Genomic DNA, 21,166 nt, shown 5'->3' with positions numbered 1-21,166 from the left:
TTTAGTAACCCTTTACCTTTTTTAATTTTAAGATGAGATCTAAACAGAAACTGGTATTCATAGAAACATTAAGCGTAGCATTAAAAGCAAAAAGTATTGGCAATTCTTCATTTATAACTTTAGGAAGAAATCTTTTTTTTTTTCCCGGCTCGATGCCTCTCCTCAGGGCCTGAAATCCCACAAAATCCCATAAATGTAGAATGGATAATGCACACATTTATTGCCGTATCAGTGGCTTGGAGCACTGGATCAGTACAGGGAAACGCTGCAAATGGACGAAGCCTCATCTCAAAAGGTCTCTCAAAGTCAGAGTAGTTGAGATGTGAAAGTAGTATCCTCCCAAATGAAAATTGATTTCAGGCCCCGGTCCCCTCATGTTCAACGGTACATAAGCAAATCACTACAATCAAGTTTCCCACTGTTGGTGTTCAGGCTCCCCAACATTTCCGTACACATGCAAATCACGGCGGGTCAGTGGTCGTCCAATAACCGGTAGGTTTGGTGGTTCAATTCCCCACTCTCGCCACTCAAAAAAAGATTGATGAAAATGACAGCTGGAGGGGTGTCAGTCCACCTCCTTCACAGCCGAGGTGCCCTTGAGCCAGGCACTGTACCCCCATGCTCCCCGGGCGCTGTGACTGGCTGCCCACCGCTCCAGTGTATGGCATCTGTCTCAATGAGTGTGTGACTCTGTGCATGTGCATGTGCATGTGCATGTCAACAGGTGCCAACCTGGATGGGTTAAAAGCAGAGGACAAATTTTGTCTGCATGCATGACAATAAATCTGATCTTAATGGGCTTTTGCAGAACTTGATAAAGAGCTCAAATACTAATTCAGTCTTTTGAATCAGATGTGTTGAAGCAGGGAAACAAAACATGCAGGCGGTGCTGGATCAGGACTGTGAAATGCTGATTCACAATGCAAGATAATAACTCATTTATTGCGATGAATAATAATTCAGAAATCAGTACCTGTATTTTTTTCCCCATTTAAAAGCCCCTGTGTGGTAAGTAAAAAGCTATCAAGCTAGAGGAAACACAACCTTCAATCATCACTTAAGATTTTATGAATGAAATGTAAATGTAAAAGTGTCTGGCTTGTAAAACATAAAACGTGTTAAAACATGAACATTCAATACCTATACAAGATCAGTTAGAAATGTTGCATGTGCTTAAACCCAGCTAAAATGTTTAAAGGGAAGAAATATAAAAGTCGTTGTTAATTCTCTGAGACAATATCACGTGAGATGAACCTCACGGGCCACAGAAAAACCACAATGACAAAAAAAGTAGGCGGATTTTCTGATTTACCTACTTCTAATATTTGTACAAAGAAAAGCTAACCTGCTGCTGGATCAGTGATAAAGAACAAACAAGAAAACAATCCTCCACTAATTACAGATTTTCCCTTCTGAGCATTTCAGTTCGGAAAAGCCCATCTAAGCATTTCATGGGCAGCATCCACCATTCTTTGTACCAGTAACAAAACAAACTTGCAGTGCAGCAGGTTGAACCACCTCTAAAAATAAGCAGCCTGGAAAGGAGTGACTGGTAATGAGGAATTTTACAACACAATGTAGCTCTTTAACTCGTGACAAAAAGTCTCCAGTGGCACCAAGTACAGCCAAAACAAACACTCTAAATATAAATATCCTTAAAGCTCCATGGCACACAGCACACTAACATGCATGCACACCTGGGAGGAGTCATTGAGTAACACAAGATAACCTTCTTGAACTTGGCACAGCTTCAGCTATCAGTGGATGTGATCATCTATGTGTGTGTGTGTGTGTGTGTGTGTGTGTGTGTGTGTGTGTGTGTGTGTGCGTCTCTCTCTCTCTCTATACTCTTTCTGACATCACAAACCCTGGCACTGGCATCACAGCAGTCTGGGCCAAACTCCAAGAAAAGAAACTGGTCCTGGACACTGAACTAAGACCAGCTCTCCTCTCGACATCAAACAAAGAAAAAGAGGAGCAGCAGTTTAAGGCGGCAGTGAAAATGGATGAAACAGCCCTCTTGAAGCCTTGTAGTAAGCCTTACAGTTTAAAAAAAAAAAAAAAAAAAGTGGCACTATTAGGGCCAATGCTGGCAACCATTACGACATTACATTACATTACGGTCATTTTGCAGACGCTTTTAACCAAAACGACTTACAATAAGTGCGTTCAACATCAGTAGGCAAAAGAACTTGAGGTCACAAGAAATCATAAGTGCATTTCCTTCCAAAACCAAACAGCTAAGAGCAAAACTAGTGCTAGAGTAAGTGCGATAAGTCAGGTACCTAGACAGATGGGAAGACAATTTAGGATTCAATATAAACACAAGAAACTTGTGCTAAAGAAAATAAAAAATAAAATAAAATAAAGGACCAGACTCAGTGAATAATTCCCTACACTCCCTATTATATAGATCAGTGAGCAGTGCTGACCAACATATCATTGGGGTCATCAGGTGGGAACGACAGAAACTCCTTAGGTGCCGTTTTAGTCCCAGTCACATTCAGGTTAATTTTCTCAACAATTCACAAATGCAATCAGGCTGACATCGCAGAAGCAGCTGAATGACGCAGCATTGCTGGTTAAGGCTCTAGCATGGTTGCCGCGTCTGCTAGCGCGAGCGGTGTTGATGACGTCACGATTTCGTGCCCGCCATGTATAGTGGCGCAAGTTGTTGCGCCAGTAGTTGCAATTTTCTCCGTCACAGAGGTGGCGCTGCTACGTGTGGGTTACCTCTACTCTACAATCACGAAAGTGGAGAAGAAAACAATGCCGCTGTCAAGAGCAGGAACACTGTAATTAATGATACTGCTGCAGTTTTCGGATCATTTTAAGTTTTTAATTCAGTTAATAGAGGTGAAGGTTTGAAGCCCCTGGCATCAACAGAGTCTCTGCCCTCTTCTTTGCCTTCACGTATCTGTCCCGTAGCTTCTTCCACACATTCTTACAGAACTCTCCCTCTTTCCCCAAAGTTCTGCCAATCCCTGTACACGAGTTTTGGGAGTTTACGTGCTCCCTGTGCTGTTTCCCTGCAGTTTCGTACAGCTGCCTGTACAAACGCACCTCCTGACTGAGCCGGTCTCACATCGGTCCATCCGGTTTTCCATTGGTGGCGCCGCCAAGTTACAAAAATCGACTGGTGCACGACAACGCGCTGTGCCGTCTGTTCAAGGGAAGCGCCATGCCTGAAACGTCATTTTGACGTCACAGTGCGACACTGCCGTGACAGACGCGGCAACCATGCTAGCGCCTTTAGGGAGGCGTACAATACGGCTCTGAGGCATATCAGCAGCAGATGACCTACGACTCCCCTTGTTGCTTCTGCATTTTAATACACAACACTGACGGCTTGAAAGTATCTGTGAAAAGGCTTTAAAAGTCTGTTAAAAAAAAAAGGGGGCCTTCATTATTGACCTTAAAACTTTAACTCACGAATAATGCTGACTGTGGACATGATTCTGTCGAGAAATGGTGAGAGACCAGTCATCGCATGTTCTAGTGAAAGGAGTGTCAAACTATGCTGCATTCGATATCATTAAAGCACAAAATGCTGTCACTTTAGAAGAATTACTGGTCGGTGTCATAAGTTTATTTCTTATGGCTTTTTTTGTCTGTCTTTTACCCAAAGCACCTGTAGACTGGTAATTAAACATAACATAGTGATAATTTCACAACACAAAAGAAAACTATGTTTTTCCATCTCCAGGCCATTCACAATAAACAAGAACAGGCTGCTGTGGTTCAAAAGAATGATGCATATTACCTCATGATACATGGAGGTTCAGTCGAATCATTATGCCTTATTATCTCTTAGTGTGATATTTATCATAGAAAAAAAAAAGTGCATTAGTAAATAATGTTACAAAGGCTTCAAACCATTCAATAATTGATTTTCGCAGTTTTCAGCTTTACTGACACGAGGGGGCAATCGCCAAGTCCGTCTTACCCACCTAACAATTTTCAAGTGTTAAAGATTAAACCGTCATGTATCTAACTAAGAACTATGTGCGTGAACATACACACAAAAAAAAATAAATAAGCTAAGCAATACACAAATAAACAGCAGAGCTGAGGCCCTGGACTGTAATTTAGTACCATCTGTCTATGTAACAACAGGAAGAGATAAGGCCTGCTTTAGTAAACACAAGGAGGGGAAACACTAAACAGACATAGGCCTGGAGTTCCTGCTACACACAGGGTAGCCCACTTTCTGCAGCCAGACAGATAAACACAAAAAGCATACACCGTCTGGGGTGACACAAGCCTCCCAAATTAGTGCAACTTTCATCACATCTGAACAAACCACTAATACTCAGTTCTGTTTGGACTTTTACCAACTTGTATGCGAGATGCCAGATAATGACGCCTTAGCTGTTTTTGTGGCCTTCAGTGCAGGAAAAGCAAAGACCTTGAAGACATTTTTTTTTTTTTTATCATTCAAACTCTGTTTTTTAAAAGGTGTTTGTTATCTTTGAAGAGTTCAATAAAACCATGACACATATGTGTGAATCGAACTGGGCCAAAATCCAACATGTTGGAGATCCAGTACGATGTTTTCAAAATATCTTCTTCAGAAGGCCTTAAAAGTACAATTTCATATATTCACTACAATGTCACTGTGCAGGTATTTGAAATGAGAGGTTAATACAGCTCTACGTGACTCATTTGTGTTTCTTGGGAAATTGCCAGGAAGTTCATTTAAGAGGTTAATTGAGTCCCCTCGCTTATGGACATTTCAAAATGGCGCCAACATATATATTATTTTTTTTAAAAAACACAACCAGTGCAGACAGTTACAGAGGGGATATTTTAACTAAAAGTCTGGCCACTGAATGTTAAGATGAGAGCAGCAGATTAGGGAAAAAAAAAAAAAACCTTCAGCTAAAAAAAACCCTTCTACTGGTGTTTACACCTTTCTCTCCTCTCCTTTCAGTTGGAGGACGACCACTATCCACCGAGCCACAGCTACCTCACAGGTTTCCCCAAACACAAAAGCCAGCTCTACCGGCAACACACAAATGCTCAGCTGAGCATACACACGTTCAAATTCAGGATGCGAGTCTGGCTTCTTTAAAAGAAGCAGTATGGGGCGGTTGGTGGCGTAGTGGGTTAAGCAGCCGCCCCATGTACGGAGGCTGTGGTCCTCATTGCAGCTGGCCCCGGTTCGAGTCCCGCACCGGACGGCCCTTTGCTGCATGTCCCATCTCTCTGCCCCCTGCTTCCTGTCTCTCTCTCTCTAACTGTCTGTCTATTAGGGGCATGAAAAGCCCCCAAAAATATTAGAAAAAAAAAGAAAAGAAAAAGAAGAAGAAGCTGTAGGAATATGACCATGCAAATATGACATATTAGATTACCAATGACAAGTCTCTTGAAGAAAGTCGCATGTATTCAAACTTCAATCAAGTCAAGTATAGACCTGCTGATCTTAGATCATTTTGGTGGCACATTACTTCTATGTATTGATGCCTGCTGGTGGTACAAAGATTTTTTAGGTCCCTGTCTGGATATAAAATACTGGCACTGGCTGCTTTTAAGCTTGTATTTTCTTTAATACTATAACCTTGTTTTACTTAGAATTCTTACTCTCCAAAGCACTTTGGGTTTCACTTGAGTTTCAAAAGTGCTATACAAATAAAGTTAAGCTCTTTTTTTTTTTTTCTTCTTCACATTAAATTATTTACAGTCTGGTTCTTTTACACAGTCATGGCTCACTGTCAGTTTTTGGAAATGGGACACTGCATTCTAAAAAAAAAAAAATTGAAAACTGCAAATTGCTCCTAAAGATAATTTGTTTTCATGTAAATGCCTTTTTTAAACCAAAGTACAAAATAACTGCAGATTAACTGAGTTAATGTTACCAATATCAGTGTACAGAAAGAAAAATACGAGAGCAATTAAAATTATTTGTAGAAAAATTAATGAACACAGAATGCTAAATTAAGAAAAATAAAAGATTTAATTTACCCTGAAACTGTCGACTATCTTGTGTTGGATGTGGAAGAGACCAAAATTCTTATTCATGCTCTTCAGATTAAAAGAAAAATTATGTATTGCAGAAATCAACAAGTAATCTAACAGCCTTCTTTAAAGGTCCTATGGCATAAAAATAAATGGGCTGTGAGGCTTTTATATATTTTTATAGGCTTTAGTGGTCCCCTAATACTGTATCTGAGTTTTTTTCCCCAAAATTCTGCCTTGGTGCAGAATTACAGCCAGTCCCAAAAATGAGCTTTCCTTAGGATCCTCAGAATGAGCTGTTTAGGGACTGCAGCTTTAAATCCCCAAAGCGGAGGGTGGGGGTGTGGCCTTACTTACGCCTGTGGTACCATGCGCAAATGTTTTGTGAATCGCTATGGCACGGCTGCCGTATGCCGTAAAACTAGCAAAACCTGTGGAAATGAGCTTACCTTGACAATATGACGAACTAGTTTCTGAACAACTCTCCTAACACAGTCAAACATCAAGCAAGTGCTACACAAGACACAGCAAAAAAGGCGTGCGTGAAGGGGAAAGCAGGAGTGAGGATTTTGACATTCTCATCTGATTGCTCTGGTTTGCAAAGATGCACGTAGCGCTAGCGCTGGAACCATGAATGAATCATTATACTGATGAAATGCACTGAATTTGCGGATTCACTGTTCTTCAGGAAGCTTGAAGTAGGGGGTTTTGGTCTAAAATGAGCACGCTAACCATCTCATGGGCATGCAAACACCTCCAACAGCCCAGTTAGCAGAGCAAAGAGCTTGCAGATGCTATTAGCTGCATAGCTAACGATACAAACCCTTTCTTGTGGTAACAAGCTATGTAACTATAGTGTACATACAGGAAAGCAACACAATTATAGAGCGTTAAATTACTTAATCTCGGGAATGAGATCCTTCCCCAAGTGAGAGACGAATGGAGCAGGAGATTGACAGGCGGATCGGTGCGGCGTCTGCAGTGATGCGGGCTCTGCACCGGCCCGTCGTGGTGAAGAAGGAGCTGAGCCAGAAGTTCTCTCTCGCTCTCGATTTACCGGTCAATCTATGTTCCTACCCTCACCTATGGTCACGAGCTGTGGGCGGTGACCGAGAGAATGAGATCGCGAATACGAGCTGGCCAAAGAGCTGTGGGCGGGGAAAGGCAGTTTTGGCATAGCCATATATGGGCTCTGGGAGGAAACAACCTCCACGTCATAAGCGGCGCCCACGTCATAAGCGGCGCCCACGTCATAAGCGACGGCTTTCCCGATCAGGCCATCTGCATGGTCACATTTCCAAAGGCGGAGAATAATTTCCATTGGATGGTTTAGGTCTATCGTCATTTTTAGCCACTGGGGGACCGCAGGCAGGCTAGAGGAACTCATATTAAAGTTAAACAACCTTAAAAAATGAAAATTACATGCCATGTCTCCTTTAAGTTATTTATTTTTTTGTTGCGTCATTAGTCTTCCAAAGTAAGTCTTGCCGTTCTGGTCTTTGTTTGGTAGTTGTATTTGTATTGTAGTCGTCATAGTCATAGTCATGTTTTTCCTATTTGCCTTGTTCTTCCATTTTCTGTTTTTGGATCTTGCCTATAACCCTTTTTGGTTATGTTAAAGATGCTTTGCTCAAAGTCCCTCAGCCTGCAGTGTCTGCATTCGGGTCCACCTGCTTTGCCACCCCAAAAACCTGACAGTATGTACGTGTGAAAAAATGACAAACATGTTGCAAATACTAAATAATTGTTTGGCCCCACTCACTACTAAAGTAACTACTTGAAAAGAGTTAAATAGTATTAAGTTACTTTATTTTATGTCACACTTGGATGAATGGGTTATTTTTGACCCATGTGTGTAAATTCGATGTAGTTATAAAAAAACTACTTTTGCTTATAAAGTATGAAAGTAAAAATGAAAATAATGATCAGTGGTGATCAAAAACAAGATATTTAAAGAATACTTGGAATATTCAATCATAAATTAAATTGATTTCAAAAGATAGAACAAAGAGAAACTCAGCCAGCATGAAATTACCTTGGAAATGAATGCGGGTCATTTTTGACCCATGTTGTGCATTAGAGGGGGTGTGCATATGTTGCGCATCAAAGGGTTAAAGATTTATTTCACTCACATTTAAGCGAAATAAATAAAAAGACTGGCGCAAGAGTCAAAAGACTGCACAAGGGGGGCCTGAGGTGACAAGTGAGAAGAGGATGCCGGGTATCCTGAGGCACCTCCTTTCACGACTAAAGGAATCAGTCATTACTACTTGACAGCTGAAAAATGATGGGTAATACACCCTTTTTCCTCGAGGAACTTCAGTTGCGTCTGACTTCTCTTTCTGTAACAGATCGGGATTGAGACAGAAAATGACGAAGGAAAGATGCACGAGTAACTGCAATGTACTTCACCAAAAGCCACACGGCCACGTTCATTTCCTTATTGATGGTTCAGAATGGGTTTATAGGTTTTCAAGCCACCAGCTACCGAGGGAAAACAAACCCCATTGTTAAGGCTTGGAAGAGAATAGTGAGAGCTAGAGAGAGAACAGGGAAAAAACACCCACACAAACCCGGTTTTTATAAATGTGACAATTTTCTTGTGAACAGCAGTACTACACACCTAGGCCCATGGGAGTGGTGCTTCAGGATTCCTGACATATTTGTTGCAGCTGAGACACAGGTGAGAAAGGAAGTCAGCTTAAGTTAAAGGATCCATTCCACGTTGGACTGGAACATACTTGTGTGGCAGATGTACAAGTTGTCCATGAGGAATAAAAAAATGCACATTGCTGCTGAGCAGGAAAATATAAGGGGAAAAATGGACTTACAGTCACAGTTTTTGGCAATGTAGAGCTTGTTTATATAAATAATCATATTCTACTTTTAATATAACTTCTAACATAAAACAAGAGAATCAAATCAAGGCATTTTTATGTGTCTGACACCTTGCCATCTTGCCAGCCATGCAGCTGAGCTAAGGAAGATGGAGAGCACTTGAGGGATTAGGCCTACTTCCTGTTCAGGAATACTAAATCAACAAGAGGAAAGTGGTGCACAAGACAATAGGAGGGTTTCACTTGAAGTCACTTCCGTATTTTCTAAGCGCGCGAACCTAAGTGGTGGGCAACTGGAGCTGGGTCCCATTGAAAACCCTGTGTTTTGTCTGCCACTTTTTTGCCCAAAATGCCTCAGTTTTGTGGATGTAGCAATCGGTCTAACCGAGAGAAGGGAAAGGGTTACTATCGAGTACCTAAGGTAATCGCCCATAGAGGTGAGAAATGGAAAAAAACTCACAGAACAACGCCGCAAAAAGTGGATAGCTAACCTACATTTACAGACTGGAGGGGCTGAATCTGCAAATGCTCGTGTCTGCGGTGACCACTTCGTCAAAGGTATGTGCGAAATCTAACTGTTTTGTAGTGGTGCAGTAAAGTATTATGTTGTTAAATGCCAATCAACAGTAATGTAATACGGGCTACGTTTGGGCTTTGTTTTGAAGGCTGCCCCAGCGCATTGCTGGCTACCGAGTCAGTTGACTGGGCTCCGACGGTCAAGCTGGGTTACCAAAACACAGAGCTAAGACACCGTCATCGGTGTTTCATGCGATCTCTGAGAGTGGTTGATCTAAACAAAACAAATTTGTAACGTCGTCACAATTTTCACGTTTCAGTAGTATCCACAAAGTGCTTAAGTGCTAACAGGGCACATTAGCTCCCAAGTACATGACAACAGAATCGCTCGCTCTCTCTCTCTCTCTAGTGCATTAGGCTAACAAAGACACAATGTCAGCATTTGGATATTTGGATCTCTGCATTTTATCAAAACATAAACATTTTTGATTGTTATTTGAGTGCCAACATTCACAGCTCAGCATTCAACATGTTAAGTTCTGCTTTACTGCCCAGCCCTGCACTACACACTACATTTTCCATTGGGATAATGCACCATAAACAACACAGAAAACAAACTTACCCTGGCAAACACCAAAACACAATCATTCTGTAGACGTTTTACTCCGAGTTTGCTGATCCATCCGCTGTGGTAATAGTTGTATGCCTCCAAACTTTTATGGGCCTTCATCTGTTGCTTGGTGTAGTAAGACGTCTGGATAACCAGGTAGCTCGTTATATCCACAGCCTCTATATTTGGCAAATCGTTCCGGTCTTGTGAAAATTCAGACATTTTCATTAAGTATGGGTCACGCCCAATGTATTTCTCAACTAACGCCAAATACCTTTCCCTATATGCCGGCTCCAAACCACTACAATATTCACTCATCTCCATGTTGGTGCTGTTGTAGTCAAGCTTACTGCCCACCAACTTAAATTTGCGCGCTCACGTGATGACGTAACTGAAACCCTCCTATTGTGGTGCAAGTAGGCAGGGCATTAAAATGTTTTTTGCTCAGGGTTCTGTGCAAGAACTGTTCCAACAAAGCAGTGAATAAAGCCATTCTTCACAAATAAAGCTATAAGAAAATGAAAATATGATCATCAGCTGCACAAAAACCTGAATGATGCTCTGAACCTGAGGATGATCCATTACCTGTTCGTACTTGTTTTTCAAAAATATGTCTAAGGCTGCAGCGACACGTCAACGAGGACGTAGATCAGACTTTAAGAACACAAACACTCTGCAGTCCAGTCTATAGAGAATGTGTGAAGTTAACATCACCCGTTGGGATTTTGGACACCATATTGTATTCTTATTTATGTACTCTGAAACGACTCTGAAAGTCTCCCTGTGGGTCAACAACAGACACACGTTAGACCCATATCGTGGTCTAAACCAATCAGAGATGATGAAGGGCGGGACCCCCTTCTGATTGGCCCGTGTACGTATGTACGTTTGAACACGTGCTTGCTGGTCAGACAGAGAGGTGATGAACCTCAGCTCGTCAGTTAAACAGTGGATGTAGCCGCGGGTGATAAGATGAAAAGAACGAATGACAACTTTTTGGTTAAGTTAAAGCAATACTATGTAACATTTCTACCTTAAAATAACAGCTTGAAAAAAAATTGTGCGGCTAGAATGAGTTTTAATATTACGATTGGCCTGTCTCCTATGCCCTTCGGGGGTCTGAGTTGGAAAAACTGCGCTATGTAACTGTGCTGGACCGGCCCGGTAGCGGCCCGGGAGCTGAGCGGAAGTACTTCGACTTGCTTTCTGGCACACCTACCGCAAAAACAAATAGACCCCTCTCACGCTCCCAGGTACATTTGATTACTCTTACCTTCTCGGTCGACAAAGCTTGCACCTTCTGACTTCTCGCCGGTTCATCAACAAACGTGAAAAGTGAAAGCGAAAGGGTGTTGTATTTACGACAGTGTAACCGTACATTACCTCCAAGCCTGTAGGGGGAGCTCCATAGTGGGCTTTTTGAGAAGTTACATTGTATCGCTTTAAGGCCTAATTCGTCAGAAAATAACCACAACCAATGCTCTGACACGGAGCCATCAACCTCCCACGTTATGTCAGGCCCTGGTCCGGAGCTAGCATCAGATAATGAGCCACATACGATCGACTTCGAGCCAGAACCAACTGAAATGATGTCTTGGCGTGCAATTTAAAGGAGTCATCGCAGATACATTGAAAAAAAAAAGACGTCTGTGCTAATTGCGAACAGTGAGTACATGGCATTCCTGGTCGTTCAGGAATGCGTCATTGTGTACGGCCGTATCTTGAGGAGAGGAAGGCCGGTGAATATATTGATATATATATATATATATATTTAACCCAACTACAGGAGTTGGCCATCCGAGGGGCATGTGACTGCAATGGAGGATAGTCCATAAGACATTATGCCATGAGATGTTCAGTTTGAAGCCCTTAAAACACTTGCAATTTTAATTTAGATTTTCTTTTTATTTAATTTATCTTGAGATGTTTTAAGTTTAAATTTCAGGCCAGTGAGGCACTTTAAGCACCAACACTTTTTCAGTAAGTTAAGTTCAGTAAGTTTGTAGAATTGTGCTTCAAATAAAGAACTTTATTTTGACCAGATTGCTAGTTAATAGACATATATGGACAGCAATTTTAAAATAAATAAATAAATAAATAAATAAAGTGAACCTGTAAAACTGCGGTGTTAAATGCAATGCGTTTGAAAATTTGGGTGCACCTAACTTTTGTGCTGGTGCACCTAAGAAAAAAAGTTAGGCGCACCAGTGCAACCAGTGTAAAAAGTTAGTCTAGAGCCCTGCATATATATCTAAACAGCAATCTGTGCATCCTAGCTTGCATTCTTCCACCTTGCATACCTCCAACATTTTCAGCCTTGTTTCTAATTATGTTATCCTATTTGGATTTATTTCCCCATCTATTAACTGTAAATTTCCCTGACTTTAATAATATATATATATATATATTTACACACACGGCATTTTCTTAAATTCATAATTACTTTGTTTTGATCGTGGTAATCCAATCTCCAAAAACAAAGCCCAACAAATATTCAACACATTCCATTTGTGGGCCAGTTGGAGATTCAGCTAATTGAAATAAGTTTTCAGGTTATTGTTTTTCTTGTTCTCACACAATGCTTCCAGGTATAGATGTTTCACAGAGTGAATCTTATATAAGCAAATGACGGAATGGAGGATGTTGCAGGGAAAAGAGATGGGGAGAAAAAGGAAGGAGGGCGGGTTTACACAAGGCCACGAAAGCGAGCCGACTGCCAGGCAGCCTGTCTAAATCTGTGTGATCTTTATTTCTCACACACATACAAAAAGTAAAAAGAAAACTCATAACAGCATTCCTTCCTACTGATCTGAGGGGTAGCTGACACAAATGGCAAAGTGCTGCCAAGAGAAATTGAGAATTGGAATAGGGAGGACCGTTGTTCTCATCAAAGCCTGATCATCTCCTGATCATTTTTATTCACTTCCAGCACAGTAGCTCATTATTTCTCTGCTCTTTTTTAACCAACACAACATACACATCTGGAAACTAAGCTTTGACAGCTAGAAAATCAAATACACTATCCCCACTGTATATCATTATCATTCAAGCTATTACAAATATCCAACTACTATAGACAGAGAAAAACTACAGGACTGGGAAAAAATAATGGCTGTGAGTCTGTTGTCAAAGACCGAACATGACATGGAGGTCTAACATAAGCCGCATTCGGAATGTAGGAACCTTTGGCAGTTCCTATAACCTCTTAAGAAATGGGGCCGTTTTCTCCCGCATTCGCACAGGAACTCGGGACCATGGCCCTCAGTTCTTAGAACCATTTTAGCTCCTCCTCCGAGGCTGGGTCTTTTATGGGTTCTATAGGAACACATCTGAAGGAGGTGTTTGGTGGTCAGTAGCTACGCCCCTTGTCATGTTGTCACGGCTGAAATGTTTACCACACAGACACAACCTGCGCGTGTTTAATAAGTTAAACTTACACGTTGTCTCCTTTGTCTGCGGCTCTCTGCTCTCCTTTCTTCCTTCATGAATTGAAGTAGTAACGCCTGCGCTCGATCCTGACTCTCTGTGTGCTCTTCTAGCCTCGATATTAGACGCCTGATGTGATCGTCCATGATTAATATCACCGTCATGCAGACCATGAACACGGTGGCCTCCCAGCTCTCCATATTAGCTTCTTTGTGGTGTTTTTTTTCTTCTCTCCTTACTTTCATGGGTTTTGTTTTGTTTTGTTTTGTTGTTGAGTGTGGCGCTAAAGTAACACGTCACTGACGCAGACTGCGGACTGAAACAGTTCCCCTGGAGAAGGACAGTTATCAGAACGAAATTCGAGGAGGACCGTTCTTAGAACGGCGTTCTTTGAACTGCTCTGTCCGAAAGCGGCTAAAGAGATGAATACAGAGAACCTGTTCTAAACTGGTACAAGTTCAAGCCTAGTTGGTACTGAAGTACTAATAAGCTGAGCTCCAACACACAAACTACCGCCATCAGTATACATGCCACGTATCCATTGCAATGTTTCGCTAATGATGACGAAGTTCCTGGGGTGTGACAATTGCATTTGAGGAGTCAGGACCAAACTATCTGATATATACGCCAACTTCCTGTTTGGTGGCAGAATAACCTTACAAAACACTTACAAATATATCTTTCTATTACTGTGAGGACCGCTTCAATAGCAGCTGATGCTTCAACTTAAGAGCAGCCTTCTGCCATCTCTAAACATCTAAATATCTCATATTACGTATATATCTATCTATATCTCAAGACAAGCCCTTATTACATATAAGTTGAGGTTTATCAGTGAATAAAAAAAAAAAAAGATGTACTCGTTAACCCGCTGCTGTGAAAATCAAACATATCCGACAAAGGAAGTTCGCTCCTGCACAGGTGTGTGCTCAAACACACAGTAAGCCAACATTGCAGGATCAGGATCAGTCAGAATGGGAAGTTCCACGATGCCCATACACACAAAGCCTGTTTTGCATCCGTTACTACCTCCCTTATCTGCTCAGAGGAGCATCAGAGGCAGATAAACTTCGACCCCACAATGACCTGTTTTTGTATTATTTGGCGGGAATAAACGGAGAAAGAAAATTTAAAGGAAAATCAATACAGATATAAAAAAGAAATAAGAATAACATAAAAAAAAACAAGACTGAAAATTAAATGGTAAATTATAGTGCTGGGCGGTATACCGGTTCACACCGAATACCGGTTTATAATTTCATTATGATATGAATTTTTAATATACCGCCATACCGGTGTATTTGATTACACAACGGGGGGAACGCTGCGTCGCGCGACATTGTTTGAGACGGGACCCTTTTCAGTGTTGCGCTTCTAAACACGCATGTTAACTGTCTATTTTTAACGCTATTTAAAAAATACTCGTATTCGTTAAGCTGCATTTCCTTTCCCTGCTCTCCCTCCGTCTCTGTCAGTCATGCGTCTCTCTCGCATAGCCTACTCACACACACACACACAGCCCCTCCCCTCCATGCACACCGCGTGTGTCTCCATCAGCGAGATCATGCCTGGAAGCTTGCTAGCTTCAGCGTCGCGTTAGATTAGCTCAACCGAAAGAAGACGGCTGGCGAAATTCACAAAAGGTTGGTATCACGTGCAACTTTATAAAATCACACATTTAAAAGTCCTATAAAAATATTTTTAATACAATGTTGTCCCGTCCCGACCCGACCCGACCCATGGCAAACAAGCGATTACGCCTTCTTTATAAAGTTAACTAGTCGCAAGTTTGCCGTAAAAAAAAAAATAAATAAAAAATGTAGTTGGGTTGTCGAGGTCTAAACACTAGCAGCTGTGAATCAAATAAAGTAGGTTTTTTAAACTCTTACACTGAATGTTTGCTGCTTCAATCCAGATGAGTATTGAAAAAGAGACGTGCGTGTTGAGGATGAGGACCAGCCTGAACCGGAGGTATCAGTCTGAAACAGCTGAACAGTCCGACCAGTGTAATTAGCTATGTTATTAATTTGTTTACAATGAAGATGTGAATATTAATACAATAAAGTTCTGTGTGACCAATTATTAACAAAGGAATTATTTTGAAGAATTTTTATTTTAATTTTTAATTCTGTTCTCAATCTGTAGAAAATGCTGTGAACACCTAATTATGCATGAAAAAAACAATACTGTGATATACCGTGAAACCGTGATACCGTGAAAAAATACCGTGATATGTATTTTTGGTCATACCGCCCAGCACTAGTAAATTAAATAAAACAAGGGTTTTAACACAAAGCTGACTAAATACACCTCAGCATATCAATGCATTTCCCATTCTATGCATCAATAATTGCATACAGTTAGCTTTTTATAGTCACAGTGGTTATTTTTTTGGATTTGTAAATTAATCTATTTATCAAGCTCTTAATATAATTTAGTATTTATTTCTGATTCTGTCAGTCCTCTGTAGTTATCTGCATCATTTTACAGTGGGAAAGAGCTGTTCTTTAATACTGTAAAAGACATATGTGAACAGGCAGCTGTACAGACGTCTGGATGCAGTTCTCTACACATTCTACATTACTGCAGCTGTTCACATGCAACACAGCATTTTCTTTCTACTCATTTATTGTGGCGACCTGCCACAATAAAAGTTTGCTCTCCGCAAACTTATTTTCTATTTTTAGAGTTGCGCATCCTATTTTCACACTCTCACTCGCTCCCCTCTCTCCCCCACCACATCTGCACCTTGCTGCACACGTGTACCCCCACTGCACACGATCCTCCCATCTTTACTCTGCAGTCTTGCCACCGCGTCTATACTTAAAATGACATTTTATCAAATTAAAAAAACTATACATTGCTTTCTTAGATACCAATTATGGACAAAGAGAGCAACAGGACCATATAACACACTTGAGGTGTACCTAATGAGCCTTTAAATGTTGGTGACTTTATGTGACAAAGAATAGGAGACTTCATCGTGCATTCCCTTGCACATTTATGGGGATTTAAGAGCTTTCTTCATTCTCTTTGATGAAATTCAAAATACACGTTTTTTAGAAAAAATAAATACATTTCAAAATCATGACAAAAGTTTGGACTTGTTTAGGCTTCTTTTCCCCTTTGCAGTAACAAAAATAAAGTAGAGAGAAAAGGTATTTAACTAGACGCTCATTTACAGTGGTTTTGATGCTTAAAGTGCCTTCTTCATCTCCTGCAGTTGACACACAGAAGCACAGCCCTTCCCTCTCTCTCTATAGCAGCTGAACACTGTTGACTTCATTGCTCAGGGCTGTTGGAAGAATTACAGTTTCTTAACACTGTTATAGCAATGTTAACATTATATAGTTTCTCTTTAGATACATGAATTGTTTTTCATTTTAGTATCATTGTTGTAAGAGCTCCAGACTTTGACAACTTAGTCAAACTTTGTGACCATTTTTGGCATCAGTGCGTGTGACTTGGATATTTGCAGTTATATTTATTTTTTTATTCTCTTTCTTTATAAAAAAGTGTAGTGCTCCCTCCTCCCTGCTCACAGACATTTGGGACATCTCTGCCGAGCATGTGGATTAACAGATTTCAGATTAGTTCACACTAACAGGCGAGAAGCGGGTATGTTAGTGCTGTGACACATGCAGAGAAGTTAGCTACTAAGGCTATGTATACACGTAGCCGGGTATTTTTAAAACCGAACGTCCCCCCCCCCCTCCGTTTATAAAATAATTTGTATCCACATTACCTCGTTTTCGAAAAAAAAACCCTTCCACACATAACCGAACATCTGCGTTTTCACCTGTCTTGACCATCCAAATGCATTTGCTGTGTTGCGCAATCTGCCCTCCTCAGCTAAATGATAAAGTGTGCACGCAACTTTTTTGAGCACACTGACAGGCCCCTCGATATGAGGACGTAATAATTCCGACAGCGACAGGAGGGATGACCGGGACATGCGAAATTGTCACGCCATTCCTCTGGGAGTACGACTTGGGCGTGTAAAATCAAGGCAGTAAACAGCGCCTGCACAATAATAACCACCACAGTTCTCAAGACATCCATGCTTCTTCAGTAAACAAAGGTCGCACTTTAGACTTTAAAGCAGATTTGTTGTTGTTTTGGCGCATATTGTGACGTTCGAAAACGCAAAACTCCGGTTATCTCGGTCTACACGCAGCTGCATAAACGGAGTTTTCAAAAATCTTCACTTTGCCCAGAGTTTTTAAAAACATTAGTTTACGGTGCGTTTTTATGCGTTTTCATGTGGATGACAGGTCCAAACGTAGAAAAATATATGCGTTTTAGCAGATACCCGGCTACGTGTGGATGGGGCACTAGTTGTCAAGGTTAATGTATTGTAGTAGGTCTATTTCTAATGTTCCAGTGTCAGGGGTGGGCTCAGCTTTTCCTCACCTAACATAAAACTCTTTATAGGCTTTTACCCTGCAAGCAGATCTGTAGTCGCAAAGGTTTTCATGGTTCCTGAAAGATCTACCATGATATTTTACACCGTTGACAGCACCAGTCTAAAAATCATTTTACATGTTTTCCTATAGTTTTACATTTGATGAGAGAGAGCAAAGATAAGATGCGTTGTTTTTAAAAGGTAGTTTTATAGTTAGCTATAAGATATGAAATCATTCTCTCCTATATAAATGCAAAAAACAGTATCAAACATAAAAGCTAGTATCTAGAAATGTAACCACGTGTATAGATTTGTTGTAAATAGCCACATTCTGACACTAGGAAGGAGGAAGTGACCTTGAAAAGTTCCATTAACACGAGGGTGGGATATCAACACCCTCCACAGGCAGGTAAATATTGGCTGAGGCCAGGTTAGACTGGGTTTAATGTTCAAGCATACATTTTGGAACATGTCAAGCTATTGTTTAGGCAATTCTGTGGAATCTTATAGTAAAGCTCGCAAAAGATAGAGGTGCCCTGATGCCCAGTAAACTGCATGCAGTGTGGCCATGTAATAAGTAACAATGTGCCCTGGTCATGCCCGTCTGAGGCTCTCCCTTTTTTCATTTCCTGTGTCTACAATCAATTACCAAAATAAAGGCAAGACTGAAGAGCATGTTGGAACAACTCGAAAACAAATAATAACAAAAAAAATCCAAAGTGTGGAATGTGGCCCAACAACCAGTAGCTGCTTAGAGTCGAAGTGTAAGGAAAGCTAATAAACACTGAAAGTGAGGGGTACATAGATCCGCACACACAGCTTCAAACATGTTCAAACACAACTGAAGGGTCTGATGAAGGACACACTGGGTTGTTTTAGCAGATTCTCTCATAGAGTGATTTTTAGCTGGGGTTCACATGTTAAAGTTTCAATTTCAGCCTGAACTCCGTCAATTCGCTATATCATTATCCCCTATTTCATCCTAAATCACAGAATCCGTTCAGTTCACGCAGAGCAGTTTTGTTTTAGGCATTTCTCTGAGCTTAAATGCCACATGCACTAACTGCAACTGCAACACAGCTAAAAGTCAGAATTTAGTTTTTCAACCCAGCAGAGCCCCTGAACAAGTGTGAGTGCACAGTACCACAGTAACCACAGTCTGCACATCCAGTTAGATGCAGTAAAAAGGTTTCATGAGGCCGTGCGGGGGTTAGTAATGTACACAGAAAGATCTGAGTATTTCCTCTACATGCCGACTGTTTCTGATTAACATACATATATATATATATAAGCATTAATTTTCTTTTTTAAACACAGATACAACATAAAATAAACAGCCGCATTTGATTAAACTAAAAAGGTTTAAAGTTTGGCAGAATCGGTAATTATTTCAGTCAAGAGAAACCTGTTCTCAACTTGGAAAAAGGAAAAAAAAATAAAATAATAAAATAAAATCATGTTACTTTATCAATCTGTTGATGGGATAGGAAACCCCCCCACATCAGAGTCGGGCTCTTGGTCCTGATACAAGATAAAGTGACAAGTAAAGCGCGTTACATGTTTTTTGGGTGTGGGACCCGCTAGTCAGCCACTGTCATATACTGAGTCTCAAAGTCTCGAGACGATTAATATAGCTATCATGACACCAGCCTTAGAGCAAATATCAAAAGAGGAACTTGACATTTACGGCAAGAATGCGTAGATTCAATGTCATAAGTTTCCTGTAATGTGGACAAGACAGAGAAACTGCACAGCTCTGGACTAACTAAGTGCAGCCAGATTGGGGTGGGGGTGGTATTGAGGTGGGGGGGTGGTGGGGGGATTTTAAGCTATTACAAGAGTTTGATGACACTGAGCGATTTTGCAAAGGCCATGTTGAAACCCCCTTAACGGTACTATATGTTGACAATATCTAAAAAATGCGGCCAAATCCAGGGATGGAGGTGGCGTTATCCAGTTATCCAGAAAGCTAGATGGCTAAGCTAACCAGCTAGCTTCCAGGTTGGCTAACTTTGTAAGTCCCGGCTGCCAAAACGTGATAGCACGATTTAAGATACTGACACTTGGTTTAGTGTGTTGTCCAAGTTCGACTTGTCTTATAGGTTGAGTGAGGTAATAAAGAGCAGATAATGTGAAAACACAATTCAACTGCCACATCATGGAAAACTCACCCATTCCTTCCCTTCGCAACGCCTTGCAATCAAATGTTTAGAAATTTCTTGTCCAACAGCCCCAACGCTAGCAAGCTACTAGCCAGGTAGATAAGTGCAGTCAACCAGTGTTTTCTTTCTGCCCAATTCACTGCCGAAAAGTAAGCCAAGTGAGCATTATATCCATTCGTCTAAAGCCCCAACAGCAGCGACAGCGTCGGTGGCAGTCTCCTATTTTCTCTCTTGAAGATTACTGCGCAGGAAGTTAGCCAGGAGTCTCCACCTTTCTTGGACTCGCCTCCACAGTTTGCTGATGCTGCCTGTGTGCCTGCCACACAAAATACAAAACAGCCGGAAACTTCGCGATGTTTCAAACGGGACGGTCCCGCGAGAGGAATCTTTAATGGAATGTTGACACCCCCCCCCCCCCCCATCACACACACACACACCAACTTTACTGTCCTACTCAGCAAGTACAGTACACTACATCAATGTTAGTGAGCGCGCCTGTGTGTACGTGTAAGACTTTGCTGACTCCGGCTTTGCCTCCCTGCTGCTTCTTTTGCAGACTGGTTGCTTTTTTAGGACTCACCTGTCATGGGGCTACCGAGTATGTAATTGGATCTCCTGGAGGTAAAGTGAATAATGCTAGATTAAGTCCCAAACAGGAAATCATGTTTGCAGCATACACTATCAAAACTGTTATCAGTCAATAGTTAAAAAATAAGTACTATACATAGAAATAAGTCAACAAATTCATGTTCAAGTGAACATATGAGTATCCGTAGTCATCCCGTCTGTACCAGGAATGGGGTTTAACTTGTTCCTGGTCTTCTGAAAACCAGTCAGACATTCAAGATAAGATTGTAACCACTATCAACCAATCTATCTAAAGACAACACCACTTTACACTGTATTAATGCAACAAGAGAATGATAATAAAAAAAACAATACAGGTTATGTGCCATAATGTAGTCTGAGATCAGTGTAAATGTTTGTTGGTGATAATCAAAGCCGCTACTTCAGTCTCATTCAGAGCAGCTCTTTAGTTTGGTGCCTTTTAAATGTATTTAAAAATTTAAGCCGTTAATTTATTCATTTCTTCGCGTCAAAATCTCTTTTTCTTTTCTTTTCAACCTTCCTCATTTTTGCCCGTTCTTTCCACCCACAAAGTGTTGATTCATTCATTTCTCAGATTTAAAACCCACCCACACAGTTTTTTTTTTAGACTGACACAAATATGTCAGAAAAAGTGCACTTTTCT

At 41.0% G+C, this 21,166-nt stretch overlaps 1 protein-coding gene across 2 annotated transcripts in view; it reads right to left on the bottom strand.

Annotated features, from left to right (window-relative positions):
* Positions 1–20,235, bottom strand: part of cd2ap (CD2-associated protein) — a 90,773-nt gene extending 70,538 nt beyond the window's left edge. Inside the window, exon 1 of one of the 2 annotated variants that reach the window (XM_075459636.1) lies at positions 19,924–20,235. In XM_075459636.1, coding sequence (XP_075315751.1) covers positions 19,924–19,927 — 4 coding nt within the window. In that variant the 5' untranslated portion in view covers positions 19,928–20,235. The remainder of the gene's footprint in view (positions 1–19,923) is intronic. The other variant, XM_075459635.1, reaches the window with a different exon arrangement.
* Between the last annotated feature and the right edge of the window lie 931 nt (positions 20,236–21,166).

The sequence above is a fragment of the Odontesthes bonariensis genome, chromosome 24, assembly GCF_027942865.1.
Source record: "Odontesthes bonariensis isolate fOdoBon6 chromosome 24, fOdoBon6.hap1, whole genome shotgun sequence".
NCBI lineage: Eukaryota > Metazoa > Chordata > Actinopteri > Atheriniformes > Atherinopsidae > Odontesthes > Odontesthes bonariensis.
This window is presented reverse-complemented; position numbering and strand designations above follow the sequence as displayed.